Raw genomic sequence first — 23,172 nt, forward strand, 5'->3', positions numbered from 1 at the left:
AAATTAAGACATCTATAAGATATGAGAACAAAGCCAACATTACCTGTGTTTCTAGCATGCATTAACCGTGGAGAGTTTTGTAAGGCTTTATCAACATCATCTGAAGTCAAATGTGGAAGAGGAGCTACAAAACAAAAGTAATGCCAAAATGAAAAAAAATGAGAATTATATTTTAAAAGTCATTTTTATGTATATATTTTATGTCAGTTTCAGGAACATGTCCTATTTCTTGTTATTATGTTTTTATTTAGTCCCTGAGTCACATTCATCTCCTTGTGTCCTAGTAAATGAATTATATGTAGGATGTTCTTGACGAGGACACTGGAGTGATCTGCTAGTGACTTCTGCACTTTTATGCAGGTACAGGTTAAGTGACCTGCCCTGAGTGACCTTGCAAATAAGTGTCTTAGCTCTGGTCTTTCTGATTCTTAGCCACTGTGCCACCTCGCTTCCCTGATAGCATGTCAAAACTATCTTAATTCAAGAAATAAACAAATCTGATCACATGCAAAGCAATTCTAGAGAAACAATGGTGCTGCACTGACAGGTATTTTCCCTATTTAAATCTTCTTGCTAGTTTTAAAATTAAAACTTTCAATCTATTAGTCTTTTGATCAGTAATATCCTTCCTCTCACTTGTCATTAAATAAGTGTAAATCCCTTGATTTTTTGATTCTGCCAATAATTTGTATTTCAGATTTAGGCAAAATTGCAGTACTGTTTCCCTACTGAGTGGAAAAATATCCAGTTTCTAAGCACTTATAAACCTTTCCCTTACATATTGTTGTATACTGATTTTTAGTCAACTTGGAGCTAAGAGGAAGTACCTCAGTATTTTTGATTCTAGATCTAGTTTTTATCACCAGCAAGGTGACTTTAAGACAAGGCATTTCATCTTTATGCTTCCTCATCTGTTTTGGTTTTGTTTTGTTTTATTGTGAGGCAATTAGGGTTGAATGACTTGCTGATGGTCATACATTATTTAGTAGTAGATAAAGGACAGTCCTTGAAATTAGAAACAATATTTAAGTGTCACTTCTGATAAATGCTAATATATCAGTATATTATCTGATATATCTGATATATACTAATATATAATATAGGAAGTTAAGTGATTTCCTATTTTTTGTTTGTTTTTGCTTTTTATGCAGATAGCTCTAAGATTAAAAGAAATGTCTATCTAGATTGGTTTAAGATCTACCCTGGGAGTTGCCCCTGTACTTATGAAACTATCATAAAGGTTCATAATCCCTCTCAATGTATTCTTGTTACTCTTGTAAATACCTGGAATTTCTTTTATAAAGGGTCAAAGATTTCTATTCCAGCAAGAGAAATTGAATGCAAATACTATTGGGAGTAATAGGAAGCAAAATATCCCTTAAAGATTATAAAATAGTGAATGAAATTCATACCAGAGCATAAATATCTGATAAAGGGTAAAACAACAATTATTTATTAAGCATTTGCTATGTCCAGACACTGTGCTAAGCTGTGGAGGTTATGAGTATTAAGAAAACAGTTCCCACCCTCCTGGAGCTTATATTCTAATGGGCAAAGCAAATACATAAAAAAGGAAAATGAAAAGTAGATTGAGGAAAGTAACCTGCAGGGGCATTATGATATAATTCAAAGAGTCAGAAATAAAAATGGAAGGGGAATCAAGTAAGATCAGCCTGAACTTTTCTTCAAAACGGAATTTAAAAGAGAAATCCACCAAAATAGGAAAAGAGAGCCAAAAAGAAGTAAAGATATTGCAGGGTAAAAAACTAGCAGAGACATAGTTTCAAAGTCCAGAGATACGACCAGTTTGTCACAAATGGAAGCCCTAAAAGTAATTCAACTATAGGAGAAGAGGGCTACAGGGAAGGAGAGGTGTGACAGCATGAGAGCTCTCAGGAGCTAAGTAAAATGAAGCTTCTTTTGCAAGATCAAGGTTGTAAAAGTAAAGGGGAGGTAAAATGCCAAAAAGAAATTAAAAAAAAAAAACTCTCAAAAATGACAACCAGAGGTTATCCAAAACAAACTGCTTCCTTGACAATTTTCCTGAGGGTGACTTGGTTTAAGGGCTTATTAATTCTAGAGTTGATTGGCATCTACATTTCATCATTAACTAGGCAAAAATATCAAACAGTCCTCTCCTTGTGTAAGTGTTAAGTGCCTGAGGCCATATTTGAACTCCAGTCCCTCTGACTTCAGGTTCAGTAGTCTATCTACTATGCCATCTAACTGCTCTTCAGTTTTCTTATCTCTAAAATAAGAAGGTTGAATGGAATCTCTGCAGTCTCCTCCAGCTCTAAGTCCATAACTCTATGATGAGCAACAACTTTATTCACATTTGAGTTTCTTGGACAATGGAATTAATTTAACTGAAAAAAAGGATTAGGTGGGGGGGAAGGGAGTAGAAAGATCAGAGAACTTTGGTTCAAAGTCTGACTGCCATTTACTACTTTGTTATCATCTAAATACACTTAATTTCCTTAGGTCTCAATTAACTCATCTGTAAAATGTAGATACTAAATCTCTTGTAAAATCTTTTCAAATTTTAAATATATGATCCTATCACTAATATTGTTAACTTTTGATTGCAGTGTTTGCTAAATAATATTTTGCTAACCTAAGACAGTAATATTTCAAGTAGAAACTTCTCAAATCAGAAATAGATTAAAACAGGAAGATAATTAACAATTTTTTTTGAAGTTTTAATCCCATAAAAGGAAACTCTTACTCTCTCTGAGGTAGTGAAGATGGGAGAGAAGAATATCAGCATTATAACTTGGAGTAAGTCTTTGAAAATCATCTTTGGTCATCTTGCACAGATCCTTCCCATCTATGTTCTGGAATAATAAGATGTCGACATCTGGAAGACCATATTCTTTCACTGCCCATTCTAGCCATTGCCGGACGTGGTCTGTGCTCCATAATGTAGGATCTGGAAAGTTCAGCAAAGTAAATATCGTGAACTAATTATTTGAATTTAAATCTTAAGCCTTCTACCCAATATATGCTTAGATAATTTTCCCCACTGCATATACAAACTATCGTTAAGAACTCAGAGAATACAATATACAAAGTATTTGCAAATTTTGAATTATTTTAAAATTAATTTTGTATCATTCATATCACTAGCTCATGTCACTGGCATAGATTACTGAAACTTTATGAGAGAGAAATTTTATAATTTCAGTGATTTAAACAATTAGTAGGTTAAGTATACATCAAATTTTTTGTAAAAATTATTAATAAATTTATGTAAAAATACAGAGTGAAAAGAAGTGTCCACATAGATCCTAAAATCTTCACTAGCAGAACAAAACAAAAAAACAAAAACATTGTAAGTGTAGATAATGTAAAAGATTATTAATGCTTAGCAAAAAAATTCAGATGAAAGTGGAAGAATATAAAATTCCTGAAATATACAAGATAGGAAATACACATTTTAGTGACTCCAAGTGTAGAACCACATCACACTACCTTTTACTCTATCACTTTGAGATGAGATGCTTCTGCTAGCTAACACCTAAAATTATCACTAACTTCTAATCAGTAATGAACATAGTGAAACCTGAATGAAGAGTCAGCCCCTACTTTGTCACTATGTGACACTGGGCAATATACTTAATTTATGACTCATATTACTCAATAATAAAATAAAATAGTTTGATCAGGCCATCTCTAAGTTTTCATGTAATATCCTCGATTGCATCCCTTTCCTATTTTCTCTGGAATTTTCTCAATTATTCTTCCCCTCCCCCCCCCCCCCCACACTTCACTAAAATTTAACCTCCTTCCTACTGCAATAAAACACACCTCACTCCTTGTCCTAAAATAAATAAGTAAATAAATGAATAAAAAAATTAAAGCTTTTCAGCAGGTCCTACCATTCCCTAAAGCTATTATCTTTTCTCTCTCCTACTTTCTTATTCAAATTTTGTGAAGTTGTTTGTACTAGTTACCTCTACTTCTTCTCACTAATTCTTCACACCTTTGCAAACTAACTTTTGACCTCACCATTCCACTTTTTCCTCAAAGTCTCTTAATAGCTAAATCCCATCAGCTTCCTTAACTTTTTATCCTATATGCTATATTTGACACTATTAGCCATCATATACTCTTGGATACTCTCTCCTCTAGGTTTTCATGTCTGACTGCTCCATACCTGTTCCATAGCATGGACAGTAATTGTTAGTATTCCAGAGTTCTGTAATAGGTCCTCTGTATATCTTTTTTTAATAACATAGTCATTTGCATATTATGTACCTTATTAGACTATGATGTCTTTCTGTTTGTTTTTCCCCTTTCTTTGTATCCCTAATGGTTAGTATAGTACCTGGCACATAGTATATGCTTAATAAATGTTTTAAATCTTATTGGATATTAAGGATCAAAGGTTCGCTAAAAGGGTATTTGGATTATGAGATAGACTAAATCTCCCAATTTTACTAATTGTAAAGTTTTGCTTTTCATATAAATAAACTACAGTTGGCAATAAAATGAGGGGGGAAGCATCATATCAAAATCTTGTTTGTGTTTTTTATTATTCTTATTTGGTCAGCCATTAGCCAAACCAAAATCTACTATCAAAGACAAATCCATATATGCAAATTAGATCCTATATTTTCAATTAATGATGCTAATAGAAAAGACAATTTGGAAGTATACAATGTAATAAATGAGTTTGAAATAAACTAGCTTTGATGAATTTATACTTAGGACACATCACAAATCCACATTAATAATCAGTCACATTTCTCTCTCCCCATTTCTGTTGCCACTATTTCAACACTACAATTCTGACTGACTTTTTCATTAGCTTCGACTTTTATCAATTAATCAGCTAATCTATAAGTATTAATTGACTGATTACTATGTACAAGGTGGTGTTAGGTGCTACCAGTGATATCTGGGGATAAAAAAAATCACCTACTTCCCAGGGTTGTTGCAAAGATCTAATGAAGTAACATATGTAAAGCACTTAGCACAGTGCCTGGCACATAGTAAATACTAAATAAATGTTTGTTTTCATCATTACTATTACTATTATTATTATTAGAATAGTACTTTGCACATAATCAGTACTTAGCACAGTGCTAAATAAATACTTGTTTTCATTATTATTATTAATGTTATTATTATTAGAATAATACTTTGCACATAGTCAGTACTTAAATTATTTGCTCATTTACAATAAGCTGGACTTGGAATTGAACATGAAGAAAACTTTCAGTGTTTCTAACCCTTTATTAATATAAAAATCCATCTTTCTATCACTACAGTTCTCCCAGCAATATTATTTTTCATTCTAGAATATTATAATCTCATGAGAAAATAAAAACCCTAATGTCCAGAAGGGTGAATTTAAGTAGGTTGCAGCATATTTCCAAAGATGAATTCTGTGCAAAAATAAAAAGACATAAAGGTTATCATCCAGGAAATGGGCAGGTCTTACAGTACTGTGAAGGAAACTAGATGGACAGACTGAGTCCTATACTGGTAGATCTAGAAGAAATCCCATAGCTAGTTAGTTGTGACCCTGTGGATAAAATATGTTTATAATAACATATACAGGAACTATGTAGGATGAAAAAACACAGATTTATTAATGAGGCCAAACAGCTCTTTAAATATTGAATTGTTCCCAATCACCTTATTAATATAAAATATTGATATCATTCTCTTTCTCCAAAAAATAGAGTAGAAAACTTTAGAAATTTGCTTTCCATGTTCTAGAGCATAAAGGATATTTATCTAATGAAGTAACTGAAAATATTAGGAGACATATAAATTCTGCTCATCAAATGCATAACAATGAGCTGGATGAGACATACCATTCAATATTTTGTGACTTTAAGTAAAAGAAAGTCTGCTTTAAGAACTGATCTTAATTTAGTTTGTTTTGGAGCTAGTCCAAAAGGAAGTCTCTTCCTCAGGATGTTTCTCTTGATTTAGAGCTGGCAAAGCTGTACTTCCAGTTATCAATTGTCATGTCAAAAAGATTACCCAGAGATCATACATGACTTCATGCAAATGACTGAGCATTTTCTGAAATGTTTAGCAGTGGTCTCCAAATCCCTATCTTTTGAGAACAATCAGTATTACTTTAAAAAAAAGTACCAAAGTGATAAACGCTCTAAAATATTTGTTAAAAGATAGCCAGATAAGTCATTGGCTACTTGGACTGAGAATAGAACAATAATAGACAAAGGTTAGAATTAAAATTAGTATGTTCCAATGAATAGTAACTCCTCTAAGGTTGGGAGGATGGTGAAGTAGGTCAGTAAACTTCAAGTTGTTCAGATTTCCCCACCAACAGAATCAATTTGCATCTCAGGGTGAACATAATTCTCAGAGCAGAAATGAAATCTTACTGGCACAATCCAAGAAGATCCAAAGACAGACCACCGGCCAGGGGTTAACCCATGTGAAGTGCCAACACTTGCAGACTAGCTCACAGAAATAGCAAGTAAGGAGCCCTAGGACTACCGGGGTTTGGCTGGAGCCTCAGCAGGAACTAGGGAGACTTTCACATTCTGGACTGCATATGCAGCTGAGGGGTATGACTCCAGGAAAACAGAGAGAATCTCAGCTGGTTAGAAATGCTAGGTCCAACTGTGTTGCAGGAATGGAGCCCTGGAGAAGAAGGAACCAGCACACCTGGTGAGTGCAGAAACAGTGGGACAGGGATGCTGCTAGCTGAAGGCACTTTTACATGGGTAGAGCTCTTGGTTTGGGATCCAGGTGAAAGGGGAAAGGCCCTTACACTAATAGTTCTCATTAAAAAAAAAAGAATTGATAAAAAAGAAGAACCCAACTAACTTCTTCTCCCCAAAGTCTAATGTTAAACAGCTCCCTGACCAGAGAGAATTTATAGAAGAACTTAAAAAAGAATTTAAAAATCAAATGAGAGACACTGAGGAAAAACTAAAAAACAAAAGTAAAAACCATCCAAGAAAAACAAGAGGATTATGAAAAAACTTATCAACCTCTTTAGGAGATAAGAGTCACAAATTTGAAAATAACTCTTTGAAAATTAGAATTGGTGAGGGGAAGCCAGTGAAGCTATAAGAGACCAAGAAACAACAAAACAGAATATAGAGAATGAAAAAATAGAGAAGAATGTGACATATCTTATAAGAAAAACAACAAACATGGAGAGTTCTAGAAGAGAAAATATAAGAATAATTGGACTATACATGAAAGATGTGACCAAAAAAAGAACCTTGATACAATAATGCAAGAAATAATCCAAGCAAAGTATCCTGGAATGATAGAAAATAAGGAGAAAGTAAAAATTAAAAAATTCCACCAATTACACTTCAAAGAGATCTCTTGTGGAAAACACATAGGAATATTATTGCCAAATTTCAAAAACAAAATTTAGCAAGAAACAAGAAAAAAATTCAAAGTGGAGCTACAATTAGACCTGTAGAAGACATATTCAGCAGCCACAATAAAAGACTGCAGGTCGTGGAATCATATATACTAGCAATCAAAAGAACCAAACCATAGCCAAAAATATCATATCCAGCAAAATTATCCATAATATTGAATGAAAAAAAGGACATTCAATGAACTTGCAGATTTTCAGGACCTTCTTTCAACCAAATCCAAACTCAAAGAAAATTTAACACATGGGAGCCAATATCAAAGATCAGTTTCAAGGAACTTAACATGGAAATATTGTTTATGGTTTTTTTCCATGGAAATATTTACTATTTATTTAAAATTGACATCAGTAATTGGGTAGTTCAAAAGATTGGGATAGAATTGAGTAGACTCCTAAAAAAAACTACTTAGAAAAAGGGAAAAATAGAAATTATTTTATACAAACGAGATGCAGAGGAAGAATAGACACAGAGGCAGTAGAGAGGGGGAAGGGCTCATAATTCTGAAAACTTACATTGGTAATGGGTTAAACAGGCAATCCCTATATATATATATATATATATATATATACCACCAAGGGTATAGCACCTTCCAAAATCTTTAAATAAATAAGGGGGGAGGGAGGAATGAAGGAGGAGGCAAAGGGTAGGGGAAGAAGATGAGGGAGTGATTTATTGGGGGGGGTTAAATAACAGCAAGAAAAGTTAAGGGGCAGATTTATAACAGAAGAGTTAGCAGGGACAGGAAAGAAGAGATAAATCAAGCTTAAAGATTCAATTAAGAGAGAAATCTACATTATATGTCAGCTATACTGATGTTGTTTTAGATGCATGTTTACAGGAAGGTGGATATACATACATATATATGTGAGTATATGTAGCTTGTATTTTCCTTTTCTGTTTTTCTTTTCCCTATTCTGTTTTTTTATAAAACAAATCTTTAAAAATACCCTAAGGTTGAAACAATATTCAAATTTAACTTTTTAGAGATGAGGGAGTTTCAGTGAAACTGTGTAAGTCATTTATGAATAAGGTAAGAAAAGCATTTCACTTTTAAAAAGTATGTGTTTTCAGTAGTCTAACTTAGTTTGAGTGATTAGATTTTGGAATTTTCAGAGGACAGTTCCCTTTGGGGTCCTCAAACTATGGCCTGCGGGCCAGATGCAGCAACTGAGGATGTTTATCCCCCTCATCCAGGGCTATGAAGTTTCTTTATTTAAAGGCCCACAAAACAAAGTTTTTGTTTTTACTATAGTCCAGCCCTCCAACAGTCTGAGGGATAGTGAACTGGCCCCCTAATTAAAATGTTTGAGGATCCCTGCTAGAATATCATTTGCCTCCAGCCCTGATTTGGCTTTTTAATTGTATGTCAGACTTTAGTTTTTCATATCTATTTAGTCTATTTCTTGTAGTTATATGTCTTGTTTCTCCATAGTAGTGGAAATTGCTGAATTAAGCTGAATTTGCTGATTTTTGGTCAAATAAATGCTCAATGTAAGTAAAATGCATGCATCTCTAGTTTGCTGTGTTGGAGAGGAGGGCACTAGAAAAGGTAGATGATTAGCATCTGTTCACCAAATCTATGACTGTGAGCATCTTAATCTTGTTTACATATAAAATATCTACATATATTCAGGGTAAAAATGTCAAATTTAAATTTAGTAATATGTTGCTGTATTTCATTTTAGGAACTAAAACAAATACTGTCAAAAGAAAAGAACGTTTCAAAATGCCATGACCTATGAAAATCCAGAGTCTATTGCAATTTTCACATCATTTTGTAATGTTAGCTACATTGTAAGGAAGGTGTTGAGGTCTCTGCCTTCCTCTTTGTTAGCACACTGACAAACAAGCCATTAGGTTCCAGTGAAAATAAAAATTTTGACTAAGACAAAGTTGAAATAAATATAGTACACTTGCAAGACAAATTAAATGCCACATCTCACAGAAGATTGTTGAATGTTATTCTGAAACTCTGCCTAAAATCGTTTCACTGTAAAATAGCAAATTCAGAACTTTTTCTGAAAACTGTTAGTAGAAAAGAAAAACACCTAGAAATTAGACAGCTCAAGCTCTGATCAAATTCTTTTTGACTATCTTTGTATGATGGCTACCATGAATGGGATATAGGCAAAATATGCTTTTTGTTATTGACTTGCAGAGGGCATGATGGGGGTTAAGGAATGGAAATATAGAAAAGGATTCAATCCCAGAAAGCAGTAAAATAATTTCTTTGGTTTATGCAATGAGGCTCCACTAATAAAAATTCATATTCAACACATTCAATTCAAAATATTTTGTTTTTAGTTCAGCTCGCTGATTGCTTTTCTACATGGCCTTTATAATGGATGTCCTCCAAAAATCTTAAAATCTTGACTATTCAATTGGGGAAGCCAAAAAAAGATATAAAGGTTTTACAATATGTATATTCCTTTTTGCAAAGTGCTACATGGAGTATTTTAAAAATTAATTTTGTTCTGAACTGATTTTTGAGAATTTTACAATGTTCCTTAAGAAATTAGGGACATTCTGTGTTTAATATGTTACCTAGGAATCCCTTATCTAAATTATTAAAAGATCAAAGTACAATTAAACTGGTTTACTAAATATGTGAATCCCATAAATATCCTAATTTTACCCCAAATTATATGTCTTTTATACTTAATGTGATTACCCTTGGCTGGAATAACATCAAAATACTTAAATTTAGTAAAGTATCTTGAGGTAGTAGATAGACTAGAAAAACTAGATTTAAGTTCTTTTTGTGACATTTATTAGTTAGATATCCTTAGGCAAGTCATCAAACTTTCCTCATTTTCAGTTTCTTTAATCATAAAGTGAAAAGTTGAACTAGACTGAACCGCTAAGTTTCCTTCTAGCCCTAAATCCTATAATTCTATCATTCTAGCCACAATGAATCTCTATGTGCATCAATCAGCTCTTTAATATTTCTGAATTAATAAATAGGATTTACATTCATAACACTAGTGAAATCATCAATATTATCCCCCATTTATCTACTTTTCTTCTTCATAGTTGATTTAATGTTCTCTTTTACTTTACCCATGTGATACAGCAAGAATTATTCCTAGGTATAGCAATCTACCAATCAACAATAATTTCTTAAGTATTCAGTCACTGTGCTATGTACTAGAGACTGATACTGGAACTGAAACAATCTTTACTCTGAAGAAACTTATCTTTTAATGATAGTGAATGTTATGATGATAATGGCACTGATTTCAATTTCTTCATGGTATCATTGGGGAACTAAGATTATGCAACAAAGATTTTTGTGCATTTGTGTTTGTAGGTGAAACTTGGCAAATAACTGAAAGAATTGCAACTTGCAAAATCAGCCACAGCACATACTCTTACATCAACTGAATAACTGTAGAGATATTAAGCAACAAAGAAAGACTGATCATTAAAAAGAATTATTTCTTCAATGCTCATAGAGTAGGAAAAAGTTAGCCCTTTTTGTGACACACTTTAATATCCATTCACATACATGCATGTGTGCATTAATTCATTCACATTATATGTCAGGTATTATGCCAGATATGGTGGCTCAACTAAAGGCTTGCCTCCTACCCTCTGCCAATAATAGAGAGTACCTGATATTGCCCTGCTGAATCCTCATCCCCTCATAGTCATATTGGAGGGACAGATGAGAATGAATAAGATGCAATATCTGTAGCCTTTTCCTGGCAGTCTTTGAGATTGCAAACACTGTTATTTATCTGCTACCTTCTGATAACCCAGAAGCTATCCAGCTAGATGACAGTGGACAGAGGACCAGATCCAGAGCAGGAAGACCTGAGTTTAAATCTGACCTCAGATATTTATTAGCTTACTTTATACAAGTCAATTAAACCTTATTTGCCTCAGTATCCTCATCTGTAAAATGAGCTGGAGAAGGAAATGACAAATCACTCCATTATCTCTGCCAAGAAAACCCCAAATGGGATCTTGGAGAATTAAGTACAGCTAAAAACACTCAGGATAAAGGATAAATGGGAAATAAATTTGAGAAGACACTAGAATTCAGAAAGGTTGAAAAGCCCTCCTAAAGAGGATTTGATTTTAATAGGGAATTAAAGGAAGCCAGTGAAACTATAAGGCAGAAATAAGGAAGAACATTCCACAAGCAGGAGGACTTTCTTTAGTCAAAGAAAATTCCTGGAATGATAAAGTGTTTTGTTTGTAGAACAATAAAGAAATCAGTTGGCACTGAGCAGAAAGTATGAGGGAGGGAGTAAAATTAAAAGGTAGAAAGAGGATTTTTGTAGTTGATCCTGGAGATGATGGGAAGCCACTGGAGTTAATTGAGGATGGAGGTGACATGTTGGTTTTTCTCCTTTGGAAAGTCACTTTAGAGCCTGAATGGAAAGATGGTTTGGAGTATGAGGAGATTCACTAGTAGGTTATTTTAAAAATCCAGAAATAATATAATGAGGGAGGGACAGCTAGATTATAAAGTGGGTAGAGCACTGGCCCTGCAATCAGTTGGACCTGAGTTCAAATCTGATCTCAGACACTTAACACTTCCTAGCTGTGTGATCCTGGGCAAATCACTTAACCCCAATTATCTCAGCAAAAAAATAAAAAATAAGGTAATGAAGTCCTTATGATAAGGGTGTCAGTACCAGAGGAAAGAAGAGAATATATCTGAGAGATACAAAAATGAAATTGACAGGCTTTGGGAATAGATTAGATATGAGAAATAATGAGCATTTAAGTATGACTGAAATATTACATACATTGGGGACTAGGAGGATGGTATTGTCCTCCACAATATTAAGGAAATTTTTATTGGGGGAGGGGAGAGTAAAAAAGGAAAGAAAATAAGTTCAATTTTGAACATAATGAGATTAAAATGTCTACTGGACATTCAATTCAGAATGCCTGAGAGGCAGTTAAAGGTTAGCAAAGATGTTAGGGCAGGATAGATAGATTTAATAATCACCAGCATAAAGATTAAAATGGATTAAGATGGAAGCTGATGGTAGGGTCAAGCTAGGGTTTTTGAGAATGAGAAAGATATAGGCATGTAGACATGAAGGAAGCAGCCAGTAGACAGGGAGGGATTAAAGATAAATAGAAGGAGGATAACATAGGGGGAAATCGATTAGCATTGATAGGATGAAAGGGGATTACTTGAGCAAGCAGAAGTTATCCTTGCTAAGATATAAGGCCATCTCATCGTATAATTGAGAGGTGAAGGATGAGATAGCTGGATGATATGAAAAGAGGTAGGAGGAGGGAAACTGAAAATGGCCACAATTTTTTAAATGTAAAATAGGACATACAGTTCACAGATGAGAGGAATGGACAGTGGGAAGTTTGAGGAAAGATTTAAAAAAAGTTTGGAAGAGCTGCTTTGGAGAATTATATATGAATTGATAGAGGAAGGGTTACCTAGCCCAGTTGGAATTGTGTAATGTAAATTTTTAGTGAATTTAATAAGACTCATTGCATGATCTTCTTCACCTATATTCAGCAGCATGTGTTTAAGAACAAAGGCAGGTGATGGTGAGAATATTCCAAGACTGATCATTGACAAGGTAAAATCAGTGAAATGAAGAATACTCAAGAGTAGAAGATATGTTAGAATTGAATTGGTTTTCTAAGCAGGAATATTGTTTACTGATGATTGGGCTATGCAATAAAAATAATGCTACCTAAATTAATTTGTCATACCAATCAAAACCCCAAAAGGTCATCTATCTATGTGTATGTACATAAATATAAAAATTTCATCTAATCATCAAAACTATTTACTACTGATTTAAAAAAGGAAAAATTTTGATTTTTCTTAGTTGATCAGATGAAATATACAAAAGTCATAAGCTAAAGACATAATAACATAATAACATTAATTGAAGAATCCTGAGGCTCTAAATATTAGAGAGAAGAATTTATTACTTGAAATATTGCTGGAAAAATAGAAAAAGAAGTCTAACAGAAATTAGATTTAGGACAACATTTCACATTATATATTGAAATAAACTCCAAATGAATACTTGGCCCAGATCTAGAAGATCATATTTTAATCAATCAGAAGAGCAGAGGAGAAATCCTTCACAACCAGGAATGTGGAAATAAAATTTGATTACACAAGACATAGAAAGACTTAAAATAGATAAAATGAATAGCTATAGTTACCCCCCCCCCAATCATTAAAATCAGCAAAAAAATGGTTAACTGAGAAAAATTATGCAGCAAAACTTTCTGATAGAGGTCTAAAATCCTGACGTACAGGGAATTTTTTCCAATACAGAAGAAAAACATTGCTCACTAGATTAATCAAATAGATTAGGTGATCAAAAGTTATAAATAAGAAATTTCAGGAGAAAAAAGTAGCATGTCAATAACCAATTGTTTTATAAGAAGCTTTAAATCATTAATGATAAATTGAATGCAAGTTAAAAGAACTCTTAGGTTCGACCTCACATTCATGGAATTAAAAAGATGATCAAAAAGAAAAATATTAATTCTTAGAGGTAATGTGGGATGATAGGCATGCTAATATGGTTGGGTTTATTATTATTATTATTATTATTATTCTGAATTTAAAAACCAAAAAAAAATGAGTATGTTTATATACATAATAAAATAGAAAAAAAGAAAGAACATGAAATTACAGAATGTCATACTGTACCAGTTTTAGATAATACCTTTTCTAGTCTATTCTTATGAGCTTCCTCTGTATTTTTGAAACAAATAACAGTTTAGATTATTATTACTTTATAATATAGTAAGAGGTGTGAAAATGCTACCTTATCTCTTTTCATAATTTCCACTGATACTCTTCATCTTTTGCTTTTTCAAATGACTTTTGCTATTTATAAAGTTCTAAAAAGTATCCCTTTGATGATTTGATTATTATAGCACTAAAAGTATAAATTAACTTTGGCAGTATTACAAAATTGCTATTCTTCTAAAGATTATATTGGCATGGCTCAGTCATGAATATTGAGTATTAATGTTCAATATAATGCAAAGAGCACTTTGAACTGTTTGAGTATTTTATAAGCATAGATTAATTATCAGATCTTATATTCTTTTTGTAGTTATTTGGAAGAAGATTTCCTTTCCTATTATTCAGTCTTAGTTTTTGTTTTTATTAATAGAAATGCAGTTATTTTTAGGGCTTTTTTGTGGCCTGCAACTTGTTGGATCTGTTCATTTTCTCAATTAATATCTTTGCTGATTCATAGGATTTTCAAAGCAATGCATCATATCATTAGCAAATAAGTATAGTTTCATTTCCTCTTTATATTTTAATTTTTTTTTGTTACAATTGTTGTCCTTTCCAAAGACATATCAAATAATAGTGGGGAGAATGAACATCATTGATTCAGTACTTGTTTGCTTTTGGTTTTATATAGATACTTTTATGATGTTAAAAAGATTTCTTTGTGTGTCTATACTTTATTTTTTTTTTTTTTAAATCGTAAAGTCCCTTTGGCAAGGGACTTTAGAGAGACTCATCAATGCTTTCAATGTGGTAAAGTAGGGCATTTGAAAGCTCAATGTTGGCATAGAGACAAAGTGAGAAGACAGGATGAGAGAACAAGACCCAAAATGCCATGTCCAAGATGAAACAGAGGCTTCCATTGGGTCTCAGAATATAGATTGACTCAGAGAAATGAGTCGGGGGCCCAGCTCTAGGGCCCCAGGCTAAAAACAGGTGGGGCATGATGGCAGCCAAGGTTACACTCAGAGAGTCTTTAAAAGTTCAATCATCATCATGTACATGTACATGTACAAAACAAACATGATCAATCAGCCAAAAAGCAATCTGATGGAAGAAGGGGATTACATGATCTATCAGCCAAGAAGCAATCACTTGGGGAAAAGGGATTACAATTGGGGAGAATACAGGTTTTATAACCTGACATAAGGGCAGTGTCCAGTGCCAGCAGCTCCAATATAATTGCCAGGTAATGAGGAGAGATCCAGAAAGTGGTGAATGGAAGGGACCAGATAGGTTAACTGCTTGGAGGAAAGGGTTTGCTTGTATCTCTACAGATAGAGAAGGAATCAGATGGGTGCCAACAAGCCATATTTGTCTTGTCCATTGGAGAGAGACAGAAGAAAGAGGAAAAAACCTCAAAACAAAGGAGAAGATCTAAGAAACATCTGACACCGAAAGAGCATGGCTAATAATGAGACTGTTGCAGGTCTTTAAAACCAGCAGGAATCATTGGATTCCTTGACATATGAAGTAATGGACAATAGATTGGTTTTGGACTATCTCTTGGCTGCTGAGGGAGGTGTATGTGTGATTATTATTTATATACTTTCCTTCTAGGACTTATGGACATGTAATTTTGTTGTTTGTTACATCATATTGTTTGTTATATTACTACTAGCTTGTGTTATATTACTATGTGCTTGTATAATACCTCCCATGCTGATGGATTTAGGTATAACTGTTTCAGGTGAGTCCTTCAGAAACCCACTAATAAAATCTGGTTTGACTCCCCATTTCCCTTTGGTGTTTTCACCTCCCTTCCTAAGAAGTCAATGAGGGCATGACCACCTGTGTTCTAAAACAAAAGAAAGCCAGAGATGTTGAGAACTAGAACTCTGAAAAGATGTATTTGAATCTAAGGCAGCAGAGCACTTAAGGCTATGAGATATGAGATAATGGTTCAATAAGCATATCATTAGATAATATGGTAATGTAATGGCTCCCCTCAGGATTAGTGTTTGCTGAAGGTATGGTGATGAGATAGTTGTATGCAAGGATTGGAGGGCTGAGAGAGAGAGATCAGAGTCTCTCTGCTGCAGCACACTGAGGAGAGAAGACTTCGAGCTCAAAACTTCAGCATCCAGGATTCATCTTTAATGAGCCATGTGGCAGTTTGCCTGCTTCCTTTACTTCTCCTCCTAAAGACTAAGGACTTTGACTGATCCTGAGGCCCTCCAGAGAGCTAGCTTAGACATTATACATAATTCTTATTTCTCTTTTAAATTGATAAAGAGCATACTACTATAGTTTGGGCTCTCAAGAATCAGCAGAATCCTTTTCTTTATCAATCATTGACATATTCCTCGCAGTTTTTTTTTCATAAATTTCTGAAATCTTTTCTCTTATCTAGAGGTTATTTCACCTTCTGTTATTAATTTTCCCCCATTGATCTATGTTTGTGGTCAAGGTCTTTAATTGAGCTTTTTAAAATCCTGAGATCTTTGGTAATTTTGATCTAATTCCCTCCTCTCTCTGCCTTTTATCACTAGAAAAAGGCCAGTGTATGATATGGAAAGTGGAGGTATAGAATTAAATTTTGTTGCAAAGGGGTGGATCATCTTGTGCAGCTGCTGTTTGAGGACTGGAATATAGATTTTATTGAGTGAGAATCTTAGATATTAGAGATCAGGCATCTGCTGTTAGTTCATCATGGTTTTATGTTTTGGGGAGAGGATTTGTGTTCTGGACCTTGGAGACATGAAAATTACTTTATTTCTGCTCATAATATATATTTTGGAAAGGTTTAAAAAGTTATAAGTATTGCAGGAATAATTAGTCCACCACATCACCCCTGATTAATTTTTAATTCGTTCTTTAAATGCCATTTATCAAATATAGTTTTAATTACATTATGATTAATACAGACTCTTTTCTGTATTTGTTTTTGAGGATTTTATGCCTTATTAAATAGTCAATATATAAAGATGCCATATATCATTTTTAAAAATTTTTTTTGTCTTCCTCACTCAGTAATCATCTGATTATTGACTTGTTTTCTAAGACTGGTAATATCTTTTTTTTCTTATTCATATTTTTTCCTATGTATCTAAATATAAAAGGTATAATTTGAAGTCTCTTACTATTATAGTTTTACTATTTCTTCCTGATATTCAATTATTTTTCCTTATGTTTTTAGATGGTATGATATTAGATGAATATATATTTAAGTACTCATATTGATTCATTACCTGTATTGCCTTTAAGTATAATGTAGTTGTCCATCAATTTTTTTTTAATATTGATATTTACTGTATGCAGTCTTATCTAAAAGCATGATTGCTAGCCCTGCTTTGTTTAGTTTACCTGATACATAGATTTTTCTCAGGATTCTTATTTTGCCTCTAAATGAATTTTCATGTTTCAAGAATATTTCTGGGGGGTTGGGTAATAGAAACAGTTTACTGAATTGCTCTTTTTACTCTATTTTGCTAATACTCTGTAATTTTTACAAGCGAATTCATGTTCTGGATTATGATTTTTAGTTGTCTATTTCCTACCATTCTCTTGTATGTTTCCTTCTCCCTTACTTCTACAACTCATATTACAAATAAAGTGGTGAAAGAAGAGTTTGCCTAATATTTGCAATGTACAAGAATAGAGCTTGACTTGAGCATAATCCCTCAATCCTGAAACTAAGCTTGGTGACATGAGTAAATAAAAGGAAAGGCCAAATGCAATGGAGACTAAGACAAGCCTAAGGAATAAAACCAGAAAAAATAATAACTCAAATGTTTAAATAGAACCTTAGAGAAAAGAATTTTCTGGCTACAAGAAATAGAAGAAATTAAATCATTATACAAAATAAATAGTAAGGAAGTGAAAATGGCAATTAATGCTTTACCTTAGAAATTAACCCTCTGAAAATTATAATGGACTAAAAAAAATAACCACTTTGTGAGACTAGAGAAATATTAAAACAAAATGAAGCTGACCTGCAAAATGAGTCAAAAATATATAAGGTCTGAAAATCATCACACACATACACATACCAATCATAAAAGTACAGTGCTCAACTATCTAAGGACCAGAGGGCATAATGAAAATAGAAAGAATACACTAAATACACTAAATATGCTAAAAGAAACACCAGGTTCAAAATCCAATTTTTCTAAGTCAAAGAAAAACTTTGAACAAAGAAAAACTAAGAACATCCAAAAAGCAAATACCAAAAAAGAAATCATAGTCAGGATCACTCAAGGCATGAGAGTTGCTATGGAAGAGGAAAAAGCTTAAAATATGGTATTTCAGTGGACAAGACTAAGACTCTTAGTTAAGAAAAACTTGGAAAAATAAGTATAATTTTATTTGGCAGAAGAAGAGTGTACCTTTAAGAGATTTCAAAGAATTTCAATGAAAAGATTAGCATTTAAATAAACACTTTCAAATGAAAAACATCAAGAAATTGCTGCACTTTTTGTTTTAACAAAAAACTGCAAAGTAAGGTGGTTACCATTGATTGGGAAATGGTTGACCAAATTATGTTATAGGAATGTATTTGGATATTATTGGGCCTTCAGAAAAAATTAAAATAATGGATACACTTAGATTTGTATGGACTGATAAAGAGTAAAGTACTATCAGGAGCACAATTTATATAATGACTATATTTGAAATAAATACAATCTTTATTACTCATCAATTCAAGGACCAACTAGGACTTCAGATCATTAATGATAAAAACATGATAAAATCATTTCTTAACAGAAAAAATGATAGACTAGAGGTACTGAGTGAAGTATATATGTTCAGATAAAACCAATATATTTTGTTTGATTATTTTCATTTGTTTCATATTGGATTTTTTTTAGTTGAAATGGAGAGATTGGTAGGATGAGGGAAAGGGGAAATACCTTTTTCAAAAAAGTAAAGTATCCATGAAGTATTTTTAAAAACACACAAAAGATGATAAAAGAAATTTTAGGGGAAGTCAAAGTAAAATAGTTTTGGAATGAACACATTACATATCATGGTTTCCCCCACCCCCCAAGGCAATTGGGGTTAAGTGACTTTCCCAGGGTAACACAGCTAGAAAGTGTTAAGTGTCTGAGATCGGATTTGAACTCAGGTCCTCCTGACTTCAGGGCTGGTGTTCATGTATTCTTTTAAAATCTGTATATTACAGAGAATCGTAATTTCATATAAAATCTTTTTTGTTTTCCTTTCTGTATGGGAATGTTCATAGTTGTTGATATTCATGTATTCTTTTAAAATCTGTATATTACAGAGAATCGTAATTTCATATAAAATCTTTTTTGTTTTCCTTTCTATATGGGAATGTTCATAGTTGTTGATATTTGTCAAAATCTGAATAACAAAATTTTTAAAAATTAATATTTATTAAGATTGAAGTTGTCAGTAAACAAGCATTTTTCAGTGTTTATCCAGGGACTATACTTGGTTCTGGGATTATAAAAATGGGGCGGGGAACAAAAACAAAACCAGTGCATGCTGACTACATTTATATAATAACTGAACTTATAGAAAATGTATACAGAATAGATGAAGGTATTCTGAAAAAGGAAGATTTATACATTTATATAATGTATGTATTTGTAAGCTTCTGACCTGCAGGTACAATAACCCTTCGTTCATTTGTTGTCATGTTGGTTGATAGAATATGCTTCTCCTCCAAAAAGTTGCCATAATTCATTCCAACACTATCTTGGCTGTTGACCATCTTCCCACCCTTTGCAACACTGCAGTCATCAGGAGAATTCCTAGAGAAATATAAGGTATTTTCTTCAATTAATATGATACTCAAAAAGAATTCCCTAAAATCACATAAAAGGGGAAAAAAGTGAAGGATAATAAAGGAGAGATAGAAAAAATAGAATGCTAGAAGAATAACTTTATTAATAGTAATGATGTTAACTTAATTTCTACGTGAGTTGCAAAGTGAACAAGGTATCATGGCTTCTATTTCTTCAAATAATTCCATTTTGAAACTATGATATCAAAACTCCAAGGGTAGCTAGCAACTGATGACTATTACTTGTTCTACTGTTCTTTTTTTTTTTTTTTTCTATTTCCAATTCATTATTAAATTAAAACTTTGAATTACTTATTCTAAAATAAATGTCTATATATGTATAGACATTTATTTTAGAATAAGTATATCTAGATATGTGCAAAAAAATAGTAAATGTCCCAACATAAATTGTTTTTATTTATTTTGGTACTAATGTAGCATTCTCTTTTGATAAGCCAGCTGAAATATTCACCATGTTTTATGGCAATGGGACTAGAAAACATCTCAGGAACTAGCTAAGTTAACAAAAATTCAAACTCCTCTAGAGGTCAATCTGCAACAAATTCTAGTGACATTTTAAAGAAATTCCTGGAAGCAATCATAACATTGCAATTACCCAAATCCAGATATCTAGAAGCATCAATATGCTACTCAGCCACACACACAAAAAAAAATTATGGAGTTTTTGCTTGGATTAATTCCATTCATTTGTAGAAGAAAAGAACTCACTTGAATCTCCATTTATATTGCTAACTGGACCTGTGTGAGAAAAATGGTGAAATCTGTTAAGTTTTAAGAAAATGCTAAAATTTTTCATAGGACATCCCATAAAAATAGCTATTTCAAACTATACAGAAATAAGAAAAATTGTAAATGAAGGACATACACATTTTCTTAGATTTTTGGACCTCTAATTTGCAAATTGGAGTTATTTGGATAGTTAGGATAAATTATTTAAAGATTTTTAAGGAAATTCTTCTCAAAAGGCTGAAATTTGCCTTGCTTTAGGGAAACCTCTAACACCTGAGAAATGGCTCCCAAGAAGGCAACCATTTCTAAATTGTCTCCTGACCTATAGTCACAACTATCTTTTGAACATCTAAAACTGAATATCATTTAAACACCTTAAATTCCATAAATCTAGAAGTAAACTTTTTAATCTTTCCCTAAAGCCATCCCTTCTTCCTATCCTCCCTATTACTGTTGAAGGCAATAGCATTCTGTTAATCATCCATGCTTGAAAACAATCGTGGAATTCTCATTATCAGCCCTAATATATAATATAAAATCTATTGTCAAGTCCTGTAAATTCTACTTCCACAACTTTTTTACATACATTCCTTTTTATTCTCTCACTATGCCACCATCTTGGTATAGTCCTTCACCACCTCTTAATTGGACTATTACAATAAATTTTTCATTGGTTTCCCTGCTACATGTCTTTCTCTGCTCCAGACCATTGTTCACTCAGATATCAAAATGATCTTTCTAAAGTGCAGCAATCATATGACTCTCATTCAATAAATGCTAGCAGCTCCCTGTTACCAGGATCAAATATAAAGCCATCTGTTTTAATTTTTAAAGCCCTTAATAACATATCTCTTTTTATATTTTCAGACTTCTCACTCGTTATTTTTCCCCACTAGTCCATGATTCAGTGATGCTGATCTCCTTATTGCTCCTTATACATAATCTTCCATCGCTGGACTCCATGTCTGTTTTTTAGGCTTTGAATTCAATTGATTTTCATTTCCACTTTAAAACTTCTCTGGCTTCATTCAAGTTTCAGCTAAAACTTTACCATGAGCAAATAAATAAATAAATAATGATAAATAAATAAAAAGCCTTCCTTCAATACTTTACCTTTAAGATTATCTCCAATTTATTTAGGAAATATCTTGTTTACAAAAACAGGATTTTTCATGTCAACCTGAGAGCATATTGAACTCCCTGAAAGCAGACTCTTTTTTTTTCCTATCTCCAGTTCATTGTTAAACTAAAACTTTACTTTCTAAAAGCATATGGAACACCTTTTTGAGTAAGCAAAACATTTTTCTTTTTTTTTTTTTTTTTGGATAATTTTTGATTTGATAATTTCTTGATTTTGATGATTTCCCCCAGTTACATTCAAAACAAAATTTCTTTTTACATTTGTTTTTAAAATTTTTGAGTTCTAGATTCTCTACTTTATCCCCACCCACAATTAAGAAACCACATGTGAAGTTATGCAAAATATTTCCATAAAAGTCAAGTTGTGAAAGAAAACACAGCTCTCCCACCCTAATGAAAATAAAAACCCTCAAGAAAAATTAAGTTAAGAAGAAAGACAGAGATAGAAAAGAGAGAATGTTTCAGTCTATATTCAGACACAACCAGTTCCTTCTCTGAGTGTGGATAGGATTTTTCATCATAAGTCCTTCAGAGAAGTTGTGGATGATTATACTACTGAGAATAGCAAAGTCATTTACAGTTAGTCAACCCCCAATATTGACATTAATTTGCATATAGTACATTTCACTTTGCTTGAGTTCAGGGAAGACTTTCCAATTTTGTTTATTTGTTAGTTTTCTGAGAGCCTCCTGCTCATCATTTCCCATAGAAGACAAAGCACAGTTCACAGAGTCATTTCACAACTGATAGGCATCCTCACAACTTCCAAATATTTTGCCCTGAGAAAAGGGCTGTTTTGAATATTTTTTGCACATATAGGTTATTTTCTGTTTTTGAAAAATCTCTTTTGGTATTTATGTTGAGTAGTGGTGCTGTGTAGATCAAAGGATATGCATGAATTTATAGTCCTTTGGGCACAGAGCAAATCTTTTGATTATTTATCAATTGGGGCATAGCTCTTGTTTTTTTATAAATTTGACTGAGTTCCCTCTATGTTTGAGAAATGAGGCCTTCTCAGAGAAACTTCCTTCAAATTATTTTTGTTTTTAATTGAAGGGAATTGTGTATTTTCCTTCATTTATTCTCTCTCTCCTTTCACCCTGTCCCTCCTCAAAAGTATTTTGGTACTGATTACTCCCTCCCCAAATATGTCCTCTCCTTTTTTACCCTTCTTTCTTCCCATATTCCATTCCCCTCCTATTTTCCTGCAAAGTAAGATAGATTTCTAAGCCTCAATTGAGCATATATATTATTTCCACTTTGAGCCAGTTCTAATGAGAGTAAAATTCCCTCACCCTCATCTCCCCCTTTCTCCTCCAATATAAAAAGCTTTTTCTTGCCTCTTTTTTATGGCAGATGATTTTAAGCAAAATATTTTTTAAGGAAAT

At 32.8% G+C, this 23,172-nt stretch overlaps 1 protein-coding gene across 3 annotated transcripts in view; it reads right to left on the reverse strand.

Annotated features, from left to right (window-relative positions):
• ERG (ETS transcription factor ERG) overlaps window positions 1–23,172 on the reverse strand; it is a 132,008-nt gene that overhangs the window by 23,739 nt on the left and 85,097 nt on the right. For 2 of the 3 annotated variants that reach the window (XM_051984871.1, XM_051984872.1), the window contains exons 3-5: window positions 19,711–19,862; window positions 2,726–2,929; window positions 44–124 (exon numbers count right to left, since the gene is read on the reverse strand). In XM_051984871.1, coding sequence (XP_051840831.1) covers window positions 44–124; window positions 2,726–2,929; window positions 19,711–19,862 — 437 coding nt within the window. Of the gene's footprint in view, window positions 1–43; window positions 125–2,725; window positions 2,930–19,710; window positions 19,863–20,623; window positions 20,654–23,172 lie in introns of all 3 variants that reach the window. The other variant, XM_051984873.1, reaches the window with a different exon arrangement.

The sequence above is a fragment of the Antechinus flavipes genome, chromosome 3 (assembly GCF_016432865.1).
Source record: "Antechinus flavipes isolate AdamAnt ecotype Samford, QLD, Australia chromosome 3, AdamAnt_v2, whole genome shotgun sequence".
In the NCBI taxonomy this organism is placed as follows: domain Eukaryota; kingdom Metazoa; phylum Chordata; class Mammalia; order Dasyuromorphia; family Dasyuridae; genus Antechinus; species Antechinus flavipes.